The 18,709-nt window shown below is 41.1% G+C and overlaps 1 protein-coding gene across 2 annotated transcripts; it reads right to left on the bottom strand.

Moving 5' to 3' along the window:
• Positions 1 to 917: 917 nt before the first annotated feature.
• ANGEL2 (angel homolog 2) lies at positions 918 to 15,670 on the bottom strand. 2 transcript variants are annotated; one of them, XM_069852816.1, is made up of 9 exons: positions 15,522 to 15,670; positions 12,604 to 13,037; positions 10,482 to 10,735; positions 9,731 to 9,800; positions 7,953 to 8,374; positions 6,840 to 6,966; positions 6,131 to 6,191; positions 4,172 to 4,335; positions 918 to 1,423 (listed from the first exon to the last, which is right to left on the bottom strand). In XM_069852816.1, the coding sequence occupies exons 1-9, from the start codon at positions 15,653 to 15,655 to the stop codon at positions 1,269 to 1,271; spliced, it is 1,821 nt and encodes a 606-aa protein (XP_069708917.1). In that variant the 5' UTR covers positions 15,656 to 15,670; the 3' UTR covers positions 918 to 1,268. The 2 variants fall into 2 exon arrangements, 1 of the variants encoding a protein (XP_069708917.1); XR_011337057.1 differs by lacking the exon at positions 6,840 to 6,966 and having other exon boundaries at positions 1,287 to 1,423.
• Positions 15,671 to 18,709: the final 3,039 nt, after the last annotated feature.

Genomic DNA, 18,709 nt, shown 5'->3' with positions numbered 1-18,709 from the left:
CCCTGCGAGTTTCCTATTCAGGCAACCTGTTAGTTTTGTAAATCACATTTTGCACATTATGAGATTAAATATAGGAGCTTGATCATTTAATACCTCAGCATCTGTCATTTCAATGTACAACTTGATGGTTTTATTAACTAGATGGAAAACAACCTCTCCAGTTGTTCAATACAGGAAACCTCAAGATGTCAAGGACTGATTTCTTTTTCCTATAGTAGATCAAATGTGTTGAGTTTTGGGTCCCTCACTATAAGAAAGACATAAAAGAAAGCTGCCTGGAGGAGAAGGACCTGGGAGTGTTGATTGACAGCTGACCTTATTGCTCTCTACAACTACCTGACAGGAGGTTATAGAGAGGAGGGAGCTGGCCTCTTCTCCCAAGTGACAGGGGACAGGACAAGGGGGAATGGCCTCAAGCTGTGCCAGGGGAGGTTGAGACTCGACATTAGGAAAAAATTTTTCATGGAAAGGGTCATTGGGCACTGGAACAGGCTGCCCAGGGAGGTGGTTGAGTCACCATCCTTGGAGGTGTTTAAAAGACGGTAGATGAGGTGCTCAGGACCATGGTTTAGCTACAGATAAGAATGGTTGGACTTGATGATCCGGTAGGGTCTTTTCCAGCTTGGTGATTCTATGATTCTATGAGGTGCTTGGGGATATGATATAGCAGTTAAAGAAGCAACTTTCTATAACATAGCTCTGCAGTAAGAAAAATATTTATCTTCTCCCTTTGGAAGTCCAATCTTGCAGTCTCTGCCCTGACTGCACTGTAGGTAACTGAGGAAATGCCTTTGCAGAAGTATTTAGACGAAGTAGTGTTCACAGAGCAACTCTGTGGTAAAACGTTACTTTCAGCCCCTTGTAAAGTGTGACACACACACACAAACTTAGTACCCTTTACTTGAAGAAGCACACAATTCTCAGAATAACCAGTTTTACTCTAATTGACAGTAAAAACCATTTTACAGCATCTCTGTGAAAAATAATGCCATTTTGAGACTGACACAGATGTTTTCCATTATCAAAGAGGAACCTAACATAAAATCTTTTCTTTTTGCCTTAAAGACTTGATAAAGGAATATAAACATTTTAAAAAAAAGAAAAAGCCTCTTTAAAAAATCTACTTTACACAACACTAACAAATCAGCATGCAGGCAAACATTTCAACCGGACCAGCAGTGCCTGAGTTAACCTTTAAAAAAATAGTAATAACTACATGAAGAGAGAAGGTGAATGTAACTTTACCTACACAAAAAGTCCTTTGGCTATTACCGTTCAACAAGCCTGAACTCTGCGAGCAATGGCAGGTGGTCAGATGAGTTATTTTCATTGGGAAGACCATTAACAGTCCAAAGATCTTTCTCCGTCAGAAGTGCCAGCCTGCCAAGCAGTTTGAGACCTCCATGAAAAGAATTCTCTGCTCCTGGTTTAAAAAGAAAAAAAGTGGAAATGTTCACCACCATGGGCTAAAAATCAGTCACACATCCTCAGAAAGAGGAAAATAGTATGGCAGAAATAGTCTGGAGTCACTGTCCCATGCAAAATCACCAATAAGGCGGTTTGGAAATTTTTGTTGAATATTACACTCTTGCTGTAGGACTGAAAATCAGTAGAGCTCAAAGTCCTCAGAAAGACATCACCCTTCCATTACGCAGAGAGATGAGTTGAGGTAGAAAGGGAAAGGGATTTATTTGTTCATTGTAACTCCCCTGGAAAAGCCTCGCACAATCCAGTCCTATACCCTAACACAACAGTATTGCTAAGCAGAGCTGATGCTTGCAAAATTAAAGAACATTTGAGAGGTACTGGTTCACAGAATATTTTATTTCTGCATCCTCAAGCACGCAGCTCTCCAGCAGGCACATCATACAGGAACTCTTGCTTGCAAGGATGAAAGCCTCCTGGCATTTCCTCTCCTGCCTGTTCAGCATAAGAAAGGGATCTTCCTCCATTGTTTCCTGCTAACTACGCCTATTATTGCATTAAAAAAACCCAAAATAAACAAACCCACAGCAATGCTATTATTACACCTTATTATTACACTATATTTGAAATATGTTTCCTTATTTGAGAAAAAAAACAAAAACAGAAAATCAAAGAGTAATCAGCTTTTTCCAAATCAAGTAAAGAAATTCCATTGAGAATTGGGTACTTCCATAAGCTGTCAAACTTTCAGACTTCCTTGGTCTATGTATTTGAGCGAGATGACTATTCAGCAAGCCTAGCTGTTGCTTTCAGAGTGCATGTTGAGTGCTTTCAGGACCAGCACAAACACCAGCTGTAACTTTGACAAAAATATTTTAAATATGAGAGTACTCAGCAATATCAGAACTTCCTGGCTGAACCTAGTACTGCCTTACTGGCAGGTGTATTTGAAAGGATTATCCAGCAACTGTTAAACTCCTTGGATAGTTCAACAGCCTCACTCTTTGCCATCTGACAGTTTCTCAGTCCTCTAACAACCCAGCAGCTGTTTACTGCTGCTCTGAAGAAATGCTTTTTTTACTGCAAAGATGCCTTGGTAGCTCTCAACCCACATTTATCATTTGGCACAGTACCTGCATGTCTACAGAGCAGCAGTTTGTTGCTATAGAAAAATTGGTGTACATGCAGTGATTAATGTCAGCTCAGAGCACTCTCGAACCAGCAAAACTGAGTCTTGCAGGACTCAGGTAGATACTGAACCCTGCCACCACAGCAAACCCTGAATACCAAACGAAATCCTTGGCTAAGCCATGACACAGACTAAAGCATGAAAACTTTCAAAATAACCCCAAACTCTTTAATTGGAAAAAAGCCAATCAGTCAGCCTGGACCATATTTAATATTTACTCACTTGTTCACACACTGACAGCTCTCAGGACAGAGGCCCAGGTCATCATGAAACTGAAAATCCAGACTATTAGTTTCCAAGAACCGATGTATAAAAACTACACCACTCTAAACTACTTGGAGAATTCAACTTCAGTCCTATTCTGTACCCTGATGTCGGGTAAAGAATATTTGAAAAACAGGTGCAGAAAGAAAAGTGCTCCAGCTCTGCTGGGGCAATGATGGTACAAGAAAATATATAAGCAGGTGAATTCAGATTAAATTTCGCACAGGGATGCACTTTGAAATCACACAGCTCTCCATTAAATCAGAGCATTCAGAAGTCATTTAGACATTTCCCATACCCTAGTTTTTCAGTCAAAGCTTTTATTTCTATATTGTGCATCGGTTGTATTTGATATTTTACATGCACGTTATGACAAATGAAACTGTTGTGCATTGATTCAATGAATTTTAACAATCACGACTCAAAGTATGAGAGATGAATATGGTATTTTCATTTCTCATACTGAAAGTAATGTTAATTTGTAAAAATCAGTTGCAATCTACAGCGGGAGCAGGAGTGGAATCCAGGTTTCTTTGTTCCGAGTTCTGCAGAGCCATATTTCTGAGAGCACTGTACTGTGCAGTGACCTTTGACGATGGCATAAAACATAGAACTAACGATGAGACGGGAAGCACGCTACTCGGAAGTATCCGTGGAAAGAACACGAATGCAGCAAAGGTCAGCAGTGTGTTACCCATGCATACATCCACCCGTAGATGTAACTACGTCTTTCTTGCACCATCTGGTGAGTTTTAGCTGCAACTACAACCAAGAGAGTGACAACTGGGCATGTGCAAGTGACTCCCAGAGCAAAAGCCACACAGTTCATTTACTTGACAGACGCTACATCAAGACTACCTGAAAAGCGACCTTCTAAGAAACATTTATTAGTTTTAATGTGCATCATAAATGACCATTCACCATTTTGTTGATCAAATGACGGGAAATACTGCTTCGTTGTAGGTCTGGTCATTCATGGGTTACTAAGAGCTGCATTTCTCAAGTGCTGCTTACATTGCTGTTTTTCTGTAGCCTCAGCTCTTGTCTCCATGCTGAGATGACAACTACAGGAATGTTCTGCTTGGTGAAAAAGTTTGCCCTGTGTGGCACTACAAGTGCAACTGTGGTGAGTCAGTAAGGCCAGCCACATTTCTCAGATAATGGCTGACATTCAAAGCACCACGACAAATCACTGAGGTACCTCAGATACATTAAATCACGTTTCCCTTAGAACAGTATCTGAACGTTCTCATTTAGCATTTGTGAAAAACAATTAAAAGTTGGTTTCTTTACCTGGCTGGGCAGCAGTATCATCACTTCCTGTAGAATAGAAAATGTAATCCACAGTGACAGCACTTCGAGAGTGACAAGTTGTTACTTCTGGTATCCCAGTTTCAGGAAAGTAATGAGAATAGACTGAAGACAATTTAAAACAGTGCTGCAGTTTTGATGACAACCTAAACAGGAAGGAAAGGAAATTGTTTTATTTTGTCTTTCCTAGAAAGAATAAGCACATACCAGGTAACTCCTGGTTACAAACAAAATTAATTATCTATATATGCAAACGTATTAACCCCATAGCCTTTTCTGTTAGCGGCATAAACCTCTGCAGGCAAAATCCAGGTGCCTTTTCAAGTAAAAGGCAGATACCTAAAAGTCTATCAAAATTGGCTTAACTGACACTTTAAATATACATAGCTTTCAGCTCCATCTACACTTTGTAAGGTTTCACATGTCCTCATTCAGCAATCTCTCCTCAACACATGGGTAAAAGCATCCATGAGAGCAACTTATAAGAAAGCAACAGACTATGAACTCATCTAACCAGGCCCTTCAGCATACAGAGATATTCACATTTTCAGTTTTGTTTTTCTCCCCTAAATGAAAGATATCAAGTCTTTTCAAATTAGGCTATGCCTAATCTTCATTCCTCTACTCAGGCTCCCATTTTGTCTCTCCCCATCCTCTATCACTGTTCCTCTAGTTCAGCCCATCTTGTCTCACCTGTTTTTTCACCATGAAAGCAAACTGCAAAACCTTTCAGCAAAACAATTCCTCTCTCCCTCCCAGCTATTTGCTCCCATAAGCTCTGCAAATCAACCATCAGCTGTACCCGCCTCACTTTGCATGGCTGCATTTTAAACCTGAGCTGGTTAAAAACGTGTGCTCTGGTTAAAAAGCAAGTGATTTTAAAAAGTAAAACAAAATAAAACAAAACCAAACATGTCATCTGCCTCATTTAGAGTACAGACAGACAATTGCACCACTTGGTAAAACACAGAAGGGCAGCAATTTCTGCTTCTGTTACACGACATCCTTTTTTAAGATGAGACAAAACACCCTGCAAGCAGCATTCAACACGTGGCATACCATGGATTTACTACATGGGCGTCCTATCTTGTTATCTATTTCTTTTCTCAGAAATGCCATTACTTAGCTTTTTGATCACCAAGGGTTTTAATATAACTTTCTGCAATGATACCAAGATCTTATTTCTGGTAAGAAATAGCAGACTTGGAGCCTGATTTCACACGTTTACACTTTGGGCAGTTTCCTTCTTCTGTGCCTTACTTCATATGTCTTTTCAAAAAGCAGTTACATTTTCCTTCTTGGCAGTCTACTGGTGGCTTCCTCCTTCAGTTTTACAAGCAAATGTTCTGATCCAAGTAAGAGCTGTACTACCAGATCTGTAATACCATAAACTTCTGAGACTCAAAGAACTTAAATTCTCTCACAGAATTCCTGACAAGTTTTTATGATCTTTCCAGTTTATTTCCCTCCTTTATCCCAATTTCACATTGTATTATAGGATTTTATTAACATCCATAAACCAATAGCTAAAAGAAAAAAACATAAAAACAGAGATTGTTGTTGTGGGTTTTTTCCTCTCTTGAAAAAAGTTTCTGCAACTGGACTGATGTTCACAGCTTTACTACAAATGTCAGTACAGAAGAGTAGGATGTATTGTTTATGTCAAGAAGTGAAAAAAAACCCTGTCAAAAGCATTCTGAAAAAATATCTGCTAGTTCCCACAAGAACACCCCCCTATTATTTCCAATTCTAGTCTTCTACTTTCTGATCAGCTTTTTCCTGTTTAAATGGAAGACAATTTTTTTGCCAGATGCGCAGGCTGACCTGGGTGAGCATCTTCCATCCACGTCTGGATTCAGATAAAAGTTTGGTCTAAATCCAAAACAAACCCCCAATACTAGGAACTAGTCAAAGACTTCCATTTTTACACCTAACACGTACTTTTCAGATGCCTTGACAATCTCCTGACTCTTGTCCAGTTTTGTCGTTTCCAATTTTTCTCCTGCAAAATAAAGACACATTCAATTTACATCTAAAATCAGGATGTAGGTAAGACCAATACCAAAGAGACACAGAAAAGCTACAGAGAAAAGTTATCTTTAAGTACATCTGTTTTTTGTAGCAGGCAAGATACAATTCACAAAGGTTGACAAGATCTCTTCCAAAGATTCTTTCAAATTATGTCCCATTCATTTAAAATTGGGTTTTCAGCCAAAGGAAAAATGGTGGATGAAAAATGTAACAATATTCAGCAAGAAGTCACCTGCTTTTCCCAGTTGTTCCATAAAGTGCCTATGCTATAATACCTAAACACTGAAGCAGAATGTAGGTTCATGCTACGTACGTGGGCTACTTCCCTGCACCTCTGTTTTCTCAGTCACAGCACAAGTGGCTTTCAGGATGCACACACAGTAGTTTAAATACTACGCACCAGCTCCTGAACGGCAATTTCTAACTATTACCTTCTAAAGATTCAAATTTGCAAATGCTTATGTGAACAAGTAACTTTACACTCTAATGAGCTCAAACAAGGAGTTTTGCAAGCTCAAGACTCACCGTTTTTCTCTCACTAGAACAGAACATCTGTTTTTCACGGCTACCTGAATGGTATTTTCGAAGGACCACAAAGTTCTTCAACCCAGAAACTGACCTGCATTTTCTTCTTTTTGTTGCCGTTTTGTTTCATACACACAGTTTTGTGAAATACCTAATTTTTTTGGCCAAATTGGAATAGATAAGATTCTTTGTCCCCTTGGAAACTGTTCTTGTCCAGAGACCTAAAAAGACAACATGAGCTTTTTTTCAGGCAGAAATCTGATTTTAGAACAAACAAAAACAACTAAACAAAACCTGAAATAAGTGGACATTTTTTGTAAAGCTCAAAGGTTAAAGGGAAGAAAAGCCCCAGCTCCTTCAAATAAACCTTTCATAACGGCTTGTCAAATCTGTAAAAATAGTACCACCCCTACACAAACCCCATTTGTTTACTCTTACCAAGTTTTTCACACCTACCCAATTTTTCCAGATAGTTCCTGTGACACTAAGCTGAGAGACTACCAAGAATACTTCTAGCAACATAACAGGACTGAGTATATGCAGCTCCCTAGCAGACACTTACTTTATCTTCTTGATGCATACTCTTCTGGAAGTCAAAGCACAGCTTGAAATCACCCACCAGCAACAAACATCAGTGAGGCTACTTTTGAACCTTTTTTTCACCATACATACTCCACTTACCTTATACTAAATAGCAATTGAAACATCCAACAGCTACATACAAGAGCTTACAACAAAAACCACCTAACCTGAAACAGTTTAGGTTAAGCACCTAACTGCATTTTTACTTTTACAACTATTCCAGCCACTGTAATTCAAAGTTTATCTAAAATAAGAGTCACCTTTCCATAGAGTAAATAGCAAGTATTTAATTAAGTAGTTATTTTATCCTACTTAAAGGCTGGGACACTTAAACACTGGGATATAATCATCCTGTGGATAACTACCTTCCAAGAACAATTAATTTGCTTGTGAGTTTTTTATTTCAGAATGCCAGCAGCAGGCAATATTCTATAAGGCACAGTAAATATATTCAATCTTATTTTATTAACTCCACAGTAACTTTCACTTTGCAGACTGCGAAGGGGCACTATGATTGGTACTGCAACAACAATAATCACAGCTATGGCATGCTAGCATCACTCAATTAAAGATTTCTCTTTCATCAGCGTTAAACTTTTTATGAGAAGTGAAAAGCACGGCCTACCTTCCCTATAGAAAGTCCTTCATAATTTAACTTTCCTTCCTTTATAAATCTGTACAGTGGAGAACTGGGAACAGAATTGAAGTCACCACCGATGATAATTGGACAGAAGGTGCCATCCTTTTGAGAGGCAACACTAGCAATCTCTGCCAGGAGCATTGCAAGTTGGGTCAGTTTGATGTCCCCTCGCCTTGGGTTGTACAGCAGATGCGTATTGGCTATACAGATTGCAGCATTAGTTTTACAGTGAAACCTAGGCTGCAAAAGCAACACCAGTCCAACGTTGTCCCTGTCCAAGAGCGGAATATCCCGGCGAAAAAATTCCACTGGGTTTGATGAAATCAGGCTAAATTTGGAAGTTTTGAAGCAAATAGCACAGCCATCAGGTTTTCTCCCTGTCCTCATTTTGTACTCACATTGATACCCTGCAAGAAAGGCAATTAAAACCATAAAATACCATTGTATAAATTGAGATTTTTTAAGAAGAAAAACCTCCCACTACTTTTCTCACATGACAGTCACCACCCAGTCTGAGCACCAAAGACACTTTGAAGCTCACACAGAAACCTGAACACGAGATTTTCTGTCCTGTCTACCTTATGTTTAGATACTGCAGAAAACCTGGTCTAGTACCTTTTGAAATGTGGAAGCATCTACATAGTTTAGGATACCAAGCATGTCCACCTCTCGTCACGTGGATAAAAGCCCAAACCAAAACAACAAAAAAGCCCCAAAATCACATGAAAGTGGGCGCGCATTTTCAAGTTTTTTTCTGGTTGTTACCACAATGGTCTGGGAATAACACCACTAAAGTATTCCAATCAAAAGCAATAATCACCAGGAGTCATAAATCACTGTCTAAACAGATTCAGAGAACAAAGCTTTCAAACATATTTACACAATTATGCAATTATCCAGTTAGTTGCAAGAGAAAAGCTTTCAAGAGGGAAACTGTGACACTTAGCAATCCTCAGCATTAGAGTTCAAACAAGTCCACCTGAAAGTAGTAATTTGCCAAGTTAGTTTGTTTAGAGGTGAAAAGCAGAACTAATGAGACCTTATCTATCTAAGAAAAAAAACTAATGAACTTGAAACAATACCTAGGTTTCATCATTTTAAAATGCTTCACTGCCCAGCCCATGCCATTTATAAATAGCAGCATGAAGCTCAGTTGCCCACACAAGCCTAGCCTTGTTTCATGTTTCAAACAGATTTAAATCAGTACTGCCACAACACTGCCTTCTTTACACACACTCAACTGGGAGCTAGACTAACACCAACTAACCAAGAAAGAAAAAAGGAAGAGAAAGTCCAGTGCTGCTCCTTAAACTGGCATCAGACAAATATCAGTGCCAGGAATAAAGTAGAGGTCTAGGACTGGAAAGGGGTTTAGCGCACAAAAGAGGTAGATCAGTTTAAGTTGCCCCGAAATCACACCCCTAGCAGCATGTTCCTTGCCATAAATTCACATGGACAGTGCTATTTAGGCTGACTGACAGTACTGGTATAAAAACTAATCAATATAAACTGGCCATGGATAAAATAGCGGTGATATTTGGAAAGTTTCAAGCCAGAAAAAAAACATAACCTAGAAAAGCTGACCACCAGGGATACGGTCACTAACAGTTTCAAGAGAGCACTCGAATTTATAAAAGGGGGTACACAACATTGTTGCATGTGATGGCAGGAGACTTGATTCTATAATCTAAAAGAATCTTCTCAGGAAAATAGCTCTGGGGCAGGGAAGACAATATTGTATTCATTCTAAGAGTTTATCATACCCAGGGATTCCAAACTTGACTTGATCTCTGTTCTGTAGTGGTCTTCTTGGACTTCTTGCAAACAGAGTACCTAAGGCAAAAGTTTACAATTAAAAGATGTTAGTAAGTACATCAAATACTACTGTATGACATCTCTGTTGGCCATTCTGTACAGGTACACAAAAAATAGTAATTCAGAGGGTTTTTGCCTCTATAACCCCACAAAAGGACTCATGCTCCTATAGAAAATGTTCCTTGAGATTGTCAAGAGGGCCCCAAATCCTTCCACTCTTTCACAAGACAAACACACATTTTCAGATGTGAAATTAAATTTAATCAAAATAATGACCTGCTACTACATTCCCAATGGTTTAGGAGTGGGGTAAATGCCAAAGCAGTGGGAGGAAAAGGCCAAGGGAACACTTCATTGACTACAGTACGGACAAGTTTCCCTATTATGATAACCTGAACTAAAGATCAACCTCAAAATTCTCCATTAAGAAAGTCCTAAGCATGTGAAGCCTGTGTGTTACTGCAGCATGCAGGGAGATTTACAACCACCTTGGAACTCTGACTAAAAGATTGTGTTCCTGAAAGGTAATGAGTTAGCACTGCCTGCTGAACCACAACAGGCTTTCCTTACACAGTAAGAACATGTAGAGCCCTACAAGGTAAGGTATTTCTTCAGACCCTGATAAAGTAGAGTAGCAAATTCTTGCTGTTCTTTTTGATCAGTTCTATTGAAATAACTACATGTTCATTTTATACTCACGTCTGCATCCAGCTGTTTGATTTCTTCTAGAATGTTAGGAAATCTGTATGCCCAGATTAGCAAGCATTGCCTGCAGTGTTTGTACAGGTGGGAGTTATCTTCCAACAAATTCTGAGAGAGGATATTGTAGGACATGACTGTAAAATCAAATTTTGCCTCACTTTCTGTATTGCTTGGGTCAGTTTGTTTATTTTCAATGATTTTCATTGTTCTACTGTGCTGACAGAAATACTCCCAATGTCTTTTGACAGTTCCTGTTAAAAGTACATGAAAGAGAAAAGGTTATGTAATACACTATATGATTTCGTATTGTTCTTAGAAATCATTCTACTGACAACTATCCGTCTTTCAAATAGCTTAAGTAATTCTAGAAGCTCATTTGATTAGCAGTGATTTAGACCCTCTGTTTAAGATGAATTTTATGTAAGCATCAGTAAAAAAACCCAAAAACTCCAAAACACAGCACAAAATCATTATACACCCCTGTGATGTCAAACTGCTTTGAAATTAGGACACTGGCATGTTCTAAGGGATCACTGCAGTCAGATTACACCACCCTGTTCCCTGTAGAAAGGCTATCAAACTGGTCAGCCAAATCCAGTCTGTTGACATAGTCTTAAATTAGGTTCTGCCTCAATCTCCTCCAAAAAAGCTTCTAGTTTCATACTTATTCTTAGTATCATTATATGGAAGTTTATAAGAATATATTTGCCTATCATCAAGTGTCCAATTATTTTTCAGATACGTATTTCTCCACTTACAAAACTCACGGACAAAGATGCCTCTGAGCTCAGTCCCAGCTCCTCAAGAGAGCATGCTGAGGTCCAGTCATCTGTGCTATCAAACAGTGGCAGTCTGCAGCTGCAGCTGTTAGGATCTGCCTTGTTTGGGTAGTAAATTTCATCACTGTGCTTAAATTATTTAGGCCTAGTATTTGCAATGAATGCAGCAAGGCTTTAAGTACTGTTTCTATAGCCGGAGAGGCCACATTGCTTCTCAGCAAGTATTTTGTTTGCATATTGTAAGGTGACAGTAATAAAGACAACTAGGAAGGACAACAATGCTAACTGCTCTGAGGCAAAGGTATGTCAAAAAGCACTTGCTAAGGAGGCTGAGAAAGGACTCGGCGAAAAATGTACAAAGCAAACTCCAATTCTTCATCTTCTGAAGATGGATATGACGTTTCTAAGCCTCATAGATATTTGCATCCAAAAATGCCTTTGAGGTGCTCATGGCACCTGTCATCCTTTTCAGCCACAGTTAAACATCCAGTTTGTTTTGTTAAGGAAGTAATTTATGCAAGAAGGGGCCAGTTTTGACTGCGCCCCTGTATCTGTTTCACAGCAGACAAAGCTGCAAATATCCACAATACTCAGTGAGATATTAGGATGCTATGTAGAAGATTATACCTGTAATAAGCTGAAGCAGCCACTTCCCAGCTTCCTGAAAGGCTGTTACAGAGTTGGATAGACACCTTTGCACTTTTTATTGTACTTACCTTGATAAACACATTTGCCAGTCATGGTCTAACACAAAACTAGCTAACATGCCAGTGGCAGAACACAGGTGTAAAAACAAAACCATATGATCACACTGGAAGCAAACACCATTAAACCTCAGTCCATTAATTCTCACGTATCTAGGTTACAGATAACTGGCTCAGAAAGAAGGCAATTCAGGTCCAGCAGGGCTTATGAGCTCAGGTAGAGTACAAGGAATACAGCTCCACAACTGCTAGCCCAGGCCTACAGCAAGTTAGCTAAATCTTTTTACTGTAAGAGCTCCCAAGTTAAAAGGCTTGATCCGAGGCAACAGATACCTCAGATAGAGTTGTCTGCGCCAAGCTCAGGACTCCCCAGCTGGGAAATCCCTCACATAACTGCCTGTGTTCTAACGCCAAGTGCTGTGAACTTAGTTCTGGCAGACTGATTGACAGCACAAAACATAAGTGTACAGACTAAACAGCATTACAAAACTGTAACATTTTTAGGACAGATGTTTTCTTGAGAGAGGTGCCAAGAAAAACAGTAATTCGAAAGGAGCAGGCAATATTGCTTATAACTTGTTAGAGATGTTTGGCATTACAAATAAAGAAGGGAAATGAGCAAAGAGCACCTTTTACCTTTCTTGCTGCTATGTTTTTCTTCAATCTGTGCTACAGAAAGATCAGATGTTTCCTCCTGATTAGAGAGGTTTGTTCCTTCCTCAAGAGTTGAAGTATCATGCTGGTCACCAAGTCTTCTCTTCTTTGTCAACGGCTCTGCTCCCTCAGATTTCATACCGGGGTTAGGAAGGTGGAAGCAAGAACTCTGCATGAAGTTATCAAGCTGCCGATTACAGTTCTGAAATTGTCTCCGAGGTCCAAAAAATGGAGGGATTCTCCAGTTTACTGAGAAATCAGCTGGAACGAGAAGTGGAAACGAGGCCCAGAGATACTGCCCAGCCCATCTTGTACAGTTGGGAACTGGGCTGTTCAAGGCAAGCATCTGAGAACCATTCCAGTGGGCGATGCAGTCTCTGCCCAGCCTCTGCACATGACGGGGCAGCATGGAGTGTCTACCAAAAAAAAATCACAGGTTTCATTACTTACACACAACTACATCCACCTCTAGAAGACTACGGATGCAAGCTATAGGTCATGACTCATAGAATATATTCTTTTCCTACAAGCTAATACACGCAAGATATTAAAACCCTTTTAGATATATACAAGATATTTAAATGTTTATCTAAGTGATATGCAAAAGTGGGACTTTACTTATATCTTTTTTCTCCCCCTCCAGATTTACAAATGCCAGTTAGTTTTCAAACTCTATCCACCCGGGTAGCTGTTTACAATTTATTTTCTGCCTTGTTGAATTCAACTACCAGAACTTTCAAGCGCTCTATGGAATGACCTTTACAAAAGGTCATTTTTGCACGCTGCATTAACTTTATGATAAGACTGTTTGAAAGGGATCTGAAAATCCCTTCCCTTCAAGCAGTCAGAAATTTGTTTGAAAAGCCACTGACTTGGCTCAAACCACAATGCCAAGACGGCAGGGAAACAGGTACCAACTCTCATACCACCTCTGGCACCACCTTATAGAGCAGTTTCGTATTCTTATTCGTTTTCCAGGTGAGATAAACCACAGCTTAGTGATTAAAGCCATGAAAAGCCATTAAAGGCATTTTGGTTTTGGGGGGCTTTTTTGGTTTTGTTTTTCTACTTTTCTCCAGAAAAAATAAACAAAATCTAACTCTCAACAAAAAGAAGCAGGAAGGAAAGGTGAGCAACAAACATCAACCTGCCTCAGCTCTGTCTGTTTAAGGAAGAAGGGGTACTGGGAGCCTGTAAAATAAAGGTATAAAAGCGTTGGATGCCTGGAGCTGAACTCCAGCTGCCACTCTGCCTAGAGAACGAATCGAAGGAAAGCTTCCAACACAACCAGGCGTTTCGGGAAAAGCGCCGAGAAAGGGCCCCTTCCTAAAGGCCCGGCGCTTCCCCACAGCCCCCGCGGAGCTCGGCCTCCCCTGCGCCCGGCGGCGCCCGAGGGCCGGCACGGAGAGCGAGGGGCCGCCCAGCAACCCCCGGGAGAGGGGAGGGAGCAGGGAGAAGGAAGGGAGGCGGGCAGGACGGGGGCAGGGAAAAAAGGAAAGAAGACAGGAAGGAAGGAGGAGGGGAAAAAAAGGCAGGCAGGAGAAGGAAGGCAGGGAGGAGGAGGGAGGAAGGCAGGCAGGAGGGAGGGAGGAAGGCAGGAGGGAGGGAGGGAGGGAGGAAGGCAGGCAGGAGGAGGGAGGAAGGCAAGGAGGAGGAGGGAGGAAGGCAAGGAGGAGGAGGGAGGCAGGCAGGCAGGAGGAGGGAGGCGGAGAGAGGGAGGCAGGCAGGAGGAGGGAGGGAGGGAGGCAGGCAGGAGGAAGAGGAAGGAAGGCAGGAGGAAGAGGAAGGAAGGCAGGAGGAAGAGGAGGAGGGAGAAAGGCAGGTAGGCAGGAGGAGGAGGAGGAAGGCAGACTACGGGGGAAAGTAAGTAAGTAAGAAGGAGAAGAGAGCAGAAGCAGGGCCACGTCCCGCCGCCAGCCCGGCCGCCGCCCCGCTACCTGCCTGCCCGGCCCGGCCCGCGGGCCCCGCCACCCCGCGTGCGCGGTGGCCGCCCTCGCGCTGCCCGGAGGGGGCGGGGCCGGCGGCGGCCAGTGAGCGGGCGGGGCCCGGGCGGGGCCTGGGGGGCGAGCGACCTGAGACCGCGCCCGGGGAGGCCGCCGCTGCTGGCGGGGTGGCTGCGTCCGCTTAACACGCAGAGCCGCAAGGATAATCAAAGGGCTGGAGTATCTCACATACAAGGACAGGCTGAGAGAGTTGGGGTTGTTCAGCCTGGGGAAGGGAAGGCTTCAAGGAGACATTATAGCGACCTTCCAGTACCTGAAAGGGGCTATAAGAAAGCTGGGGAGGGACTGTTCACAAAGTCTTGTAGTGATAGGGTGAGCGGGAACGGGTGTAAATTGGAGAGGGGCAGATTTAGACTAGACATAAGGAGGAATCTCTTCACGATGAGACTGGTGAGGCACTTGCACAGGTTGCCCAGGGAAGTTGTGGTCACCCCTCCCTGGGGGTGTTCAAGGCCAGGTTGGATCGGGCCTTGACCTGCCTGGTCTGGTGGGAGGTGTCCCTGCCCGTGGCAGGGGGGTTGGAATTAGAGGATCTTTAAGTTCCCTTCCAACCCAAACTATTCTATGATTCCACTCAGATGAAACTTAACTCTACATTAGCTTAAGTCAGAAATCTTCCACTTTTTCCTAATAGTAGCTGCTTCTTGTATCACCAGGGCAGCACCAGCTCCGGAGCACAGCTAAACCAGCTGTAGGCTGCATGGTTTCAGCCTTTGGGTTCTCTCACATGGATGTAATGCTGTGCTAATGCAGTAATTTCCATACGCGCTCTTCTCCCCATAGGGTTACCTTGTGTCCCTGGAGGGTTTACAGCATCTCAAGGAAAAGCTGCTCTGTTTTTCAAGGTGCCATTTCAGCACCACGTTAACTGTTTGTAGAAGAACAAAGCCCACTCACCTGAGACAGTGCTTAACGTTTCTAGGGTAAAATGCACCTGCAGATGCTTTGCTGAGGAGACCTGGCCTGAGAGACGTGTGGGAGATCTCTTGTGGGGCGCCGCCGACAGACCCACACCCGCTTCTCAGCTGCATAAACAATCCTCTCTGTCTCTTTCAATGTTGCTTGGATAAGCAGTTAAAATGCTTTCTTGAGGTCTTCTGAGGGCAGAGTAAATGCTGGCTCTGTTTCCTGTATGGAAACGTAGCACACAGCATATGAATTACAGCAGTGCTGATAGTGCAGATGCTGTGCAGGAGCTGTAATCAGCTAAAATGCTGTTTATCTGCATGACTTTTACTTGTTTCATACAAGTGACTTAAATAAACAATAATTTTAATTTTTTTCTAGGAGTGGTAGGGAAGACTGAAACTGGAATAATGCAGAGATGTTAAGAGTGTGCTAGTTAGGCAATTTGTGAAATCTGCTTTGGGTTTTTGCTTCTTGAGCACAGCTTAATGAGTGACCAAAGGTAAAAGCACCCATCTTTTTTCTATTAGTTTTTTTTCACAATGTAACAGGAGAGCAATGTGACTAACTCCATAATAATACGGGTAGGAAAAGATTTCACAACTATATTTTCTAGGTATATGTGATTTTGGTAATTTGTTCTTTTCTGTATTTTTGAAGTATTCTTACGTATTAGATAGATTTCTAAGACAGTAAGCCATAGCCATAGTAACAACAACAACTGCTGTTGCTTTTAGGAGCAGAGTGACTCTGACCATGGAATGCAGTTATTTTCTGTATTTAGACCTGCATAAGACACCCAAGTTACTTTGTCACTTCAAAAGTTTTTACATAGTTCTAATCTCAATAGTGATGCTGCAAAAGGAGAAGGAGTGAAGCTTTGGGTTTTTTTAAGATGAGCTTTAAGGAAAAACAAGATATGCTGATAAGCATTGAAGTTAATTATGTAACAGACGAAATAAAATAGAATATAAGTAAAAGATTAACCTATTAATATGATGCAAATGGTTTATTTTCTCAAATTTATTATTATTTCTTGTCTTGACCTAGGAAAGTCTTAATAAGCAAGTAATACTTGCAGATTGTTAACTCTCCTCTAATTATTATTTTATAGACCTAGGTTAGCTATACCATATTAAGAGATATTCTTCAACATAGGCTGCAGTCCACGCAAAAATTAATCCAATGGGCTGAGCTCTTGTATCCCATATTTGGTTTCCTTCCTGCTTCCAGGCAAGCTACCCTTATTCTTCTTTTCAAGGTATGCAGCTGGTCCTAATCCCTTGTCTCCTGGCCTGAATCAGTCCCTGGAACCCCACTCTGTGACACAGCAAAAGTGAAACACAAGACCATCCTTTCCTGTATCTGTCAGTCCTATACCTCCTCCCCTGCTTAGCCATCCATTCCAACAAACAGAGTGCATTTAAAGTTCATTTGTGCTGAGGTTTAAGCAAGGCCTGCTCATGCTAAGCTTTAAGCAAACACACACTTGATTCTAATTTAACTTCTCTCTAAGCAATCACACAATTGTAACATTCTGTAATTAAGCTTATTTTAATCCCTAACATTGATTACACTGCACATAAGAACAGTCGTGGTGAAGGTCCACTGAGCTCAGTTTCCTGCTTTCTAGAAGCAGCAGATGCCTAGAGATGTGCAGAGGCTGGGCAAACTTCAAACTTCACTCTCCCTGCCTCTAGCCATTTTCAGCTCAGTAGATTTCCTAAGCCTGATGTCCCCTCAGTGACTCTCTGCCCCAGATACTTGATTTTGCAAACCTTCTGCATCAGCAACATCCTTTGACGAGTCTAGCGCTCATGTGAAGAACTATTTTATTACTATTGGCAAGTGACTTCATTCCTACCAGCTTCGTTGTCCTCTGGTTCTTGTGTTAAGAGAGACTGAACAGTCTATCCCCACCCACCTTCTCCATGCCACTCATGATTTCATGGATCACTATCATATTCCCTCACATTATTCCTTCTTTCATGCTGAAAAGTCTCAGACTGCTCCATTGTTCCTCATGGAGAAGCTATTCCATATATCTGATCATTTTTTATTACCCTTCTTGGTTCAGTTACGGAGTTCTACAGTTGAAATATACCCTTCTCTGTCTTGTTCTCTACTCCTACTGCTTCTTCCCTCTTCCCACCAAATTACTTACTTTTGAATTAGACAGCATTTCAAAATGGATTTTTTTTTTTCAAAAGACGCATGAGCTAGCTATTGAAATTTAAGTGGGATCTATTATATAATTCATCAGGGATTAGTCAATGATGGCTTCCGTCCCATTGATTTTTGTTTACACCATTAAAAACTCAAAACTACCACATCTTATGAAATGTTATAAACAAGTGCTGCTTCATAAGCAAATTTATACCAGAACTTGTTGTCTAATCATCTTACTACAACAGAGGGTTATATGAGCTGCATGATATATCAAACAACTAGTATACCATGCTAGAAAATGTTTCTTGTTCTTTTGAGCAAGTGTATTGGCAATCAGCTGTTTGTTTTTCAGGTGTGATACCACCCCTCTGAGTAGCTACAAGTTTCCTATAGCTAAAATTAGAGATGATGAGAGTTAAAAAATATCCTTGAGATCATTCTGTCTAACCCTTCTGTTACACACATTGGAATTCCTATTTTAACGGGGTAAGATTGAGTGAGGGCAGTGTCCAAACCAAGAGTAACAGTAATCTTGTAATCACTAGGAAGAGGTGAAACTCCAGCAGCACTGCCAAACAGTGACACATTGAAACTGCTTAGGACTCAAAGGTGAGCTTGAGCTTCGAGATCTGTAGGAATGAATCTGGTTGAGAATTCAGAAAATGAATGGGTTTATAAAGGAAGAGTTTTCATATGCATAGCTATAACTGGGAATACTATAAAGATTCATGATGCAGTTTGGTCATCCTCAAAGGAGACACTTGTTTACTATAAGGTTCAGGACAAGATTCTCTCCTCTTTTACAAATAAATGCAATTAAGTATTTTTCTTTCTGTCAAAGACCTGCATGAGATCAGAGATACTAATAACATGGTAATGTAAAGCTGACTTTTTAAATATCTGCTATTAAATGAATGAAAACACTGATTAAAAAAATAATCTTAACAGGGTCATGTGATCTGAAGTGTGATCTGTATTCATATTGATTTATGGTGCTGTAGATCCCCCTA

The sequence above is a fragment of the Phaenicophaeus curvirostris genome, chromosome 2 (genome assembly GCF_032191515.1).
Source record: "Phaenicophaeus curvirostris isolate KB17595 chromosome 2, BPBGC_Pcur_1.0, whole genome shotgun sequence".
Lineage (NCBI taxonomy): Eukaryota > Metazoa > Chordata > Aves > Cuculiformes > Cuculidae > Phaenicophaeus > Phaenicophaeus curvirostris.
The sequence above is the reverse complement of the archived record's forward strand: the minus strand, read 5'-3'. Positions and strand labels throughout refer to the sequence as shown.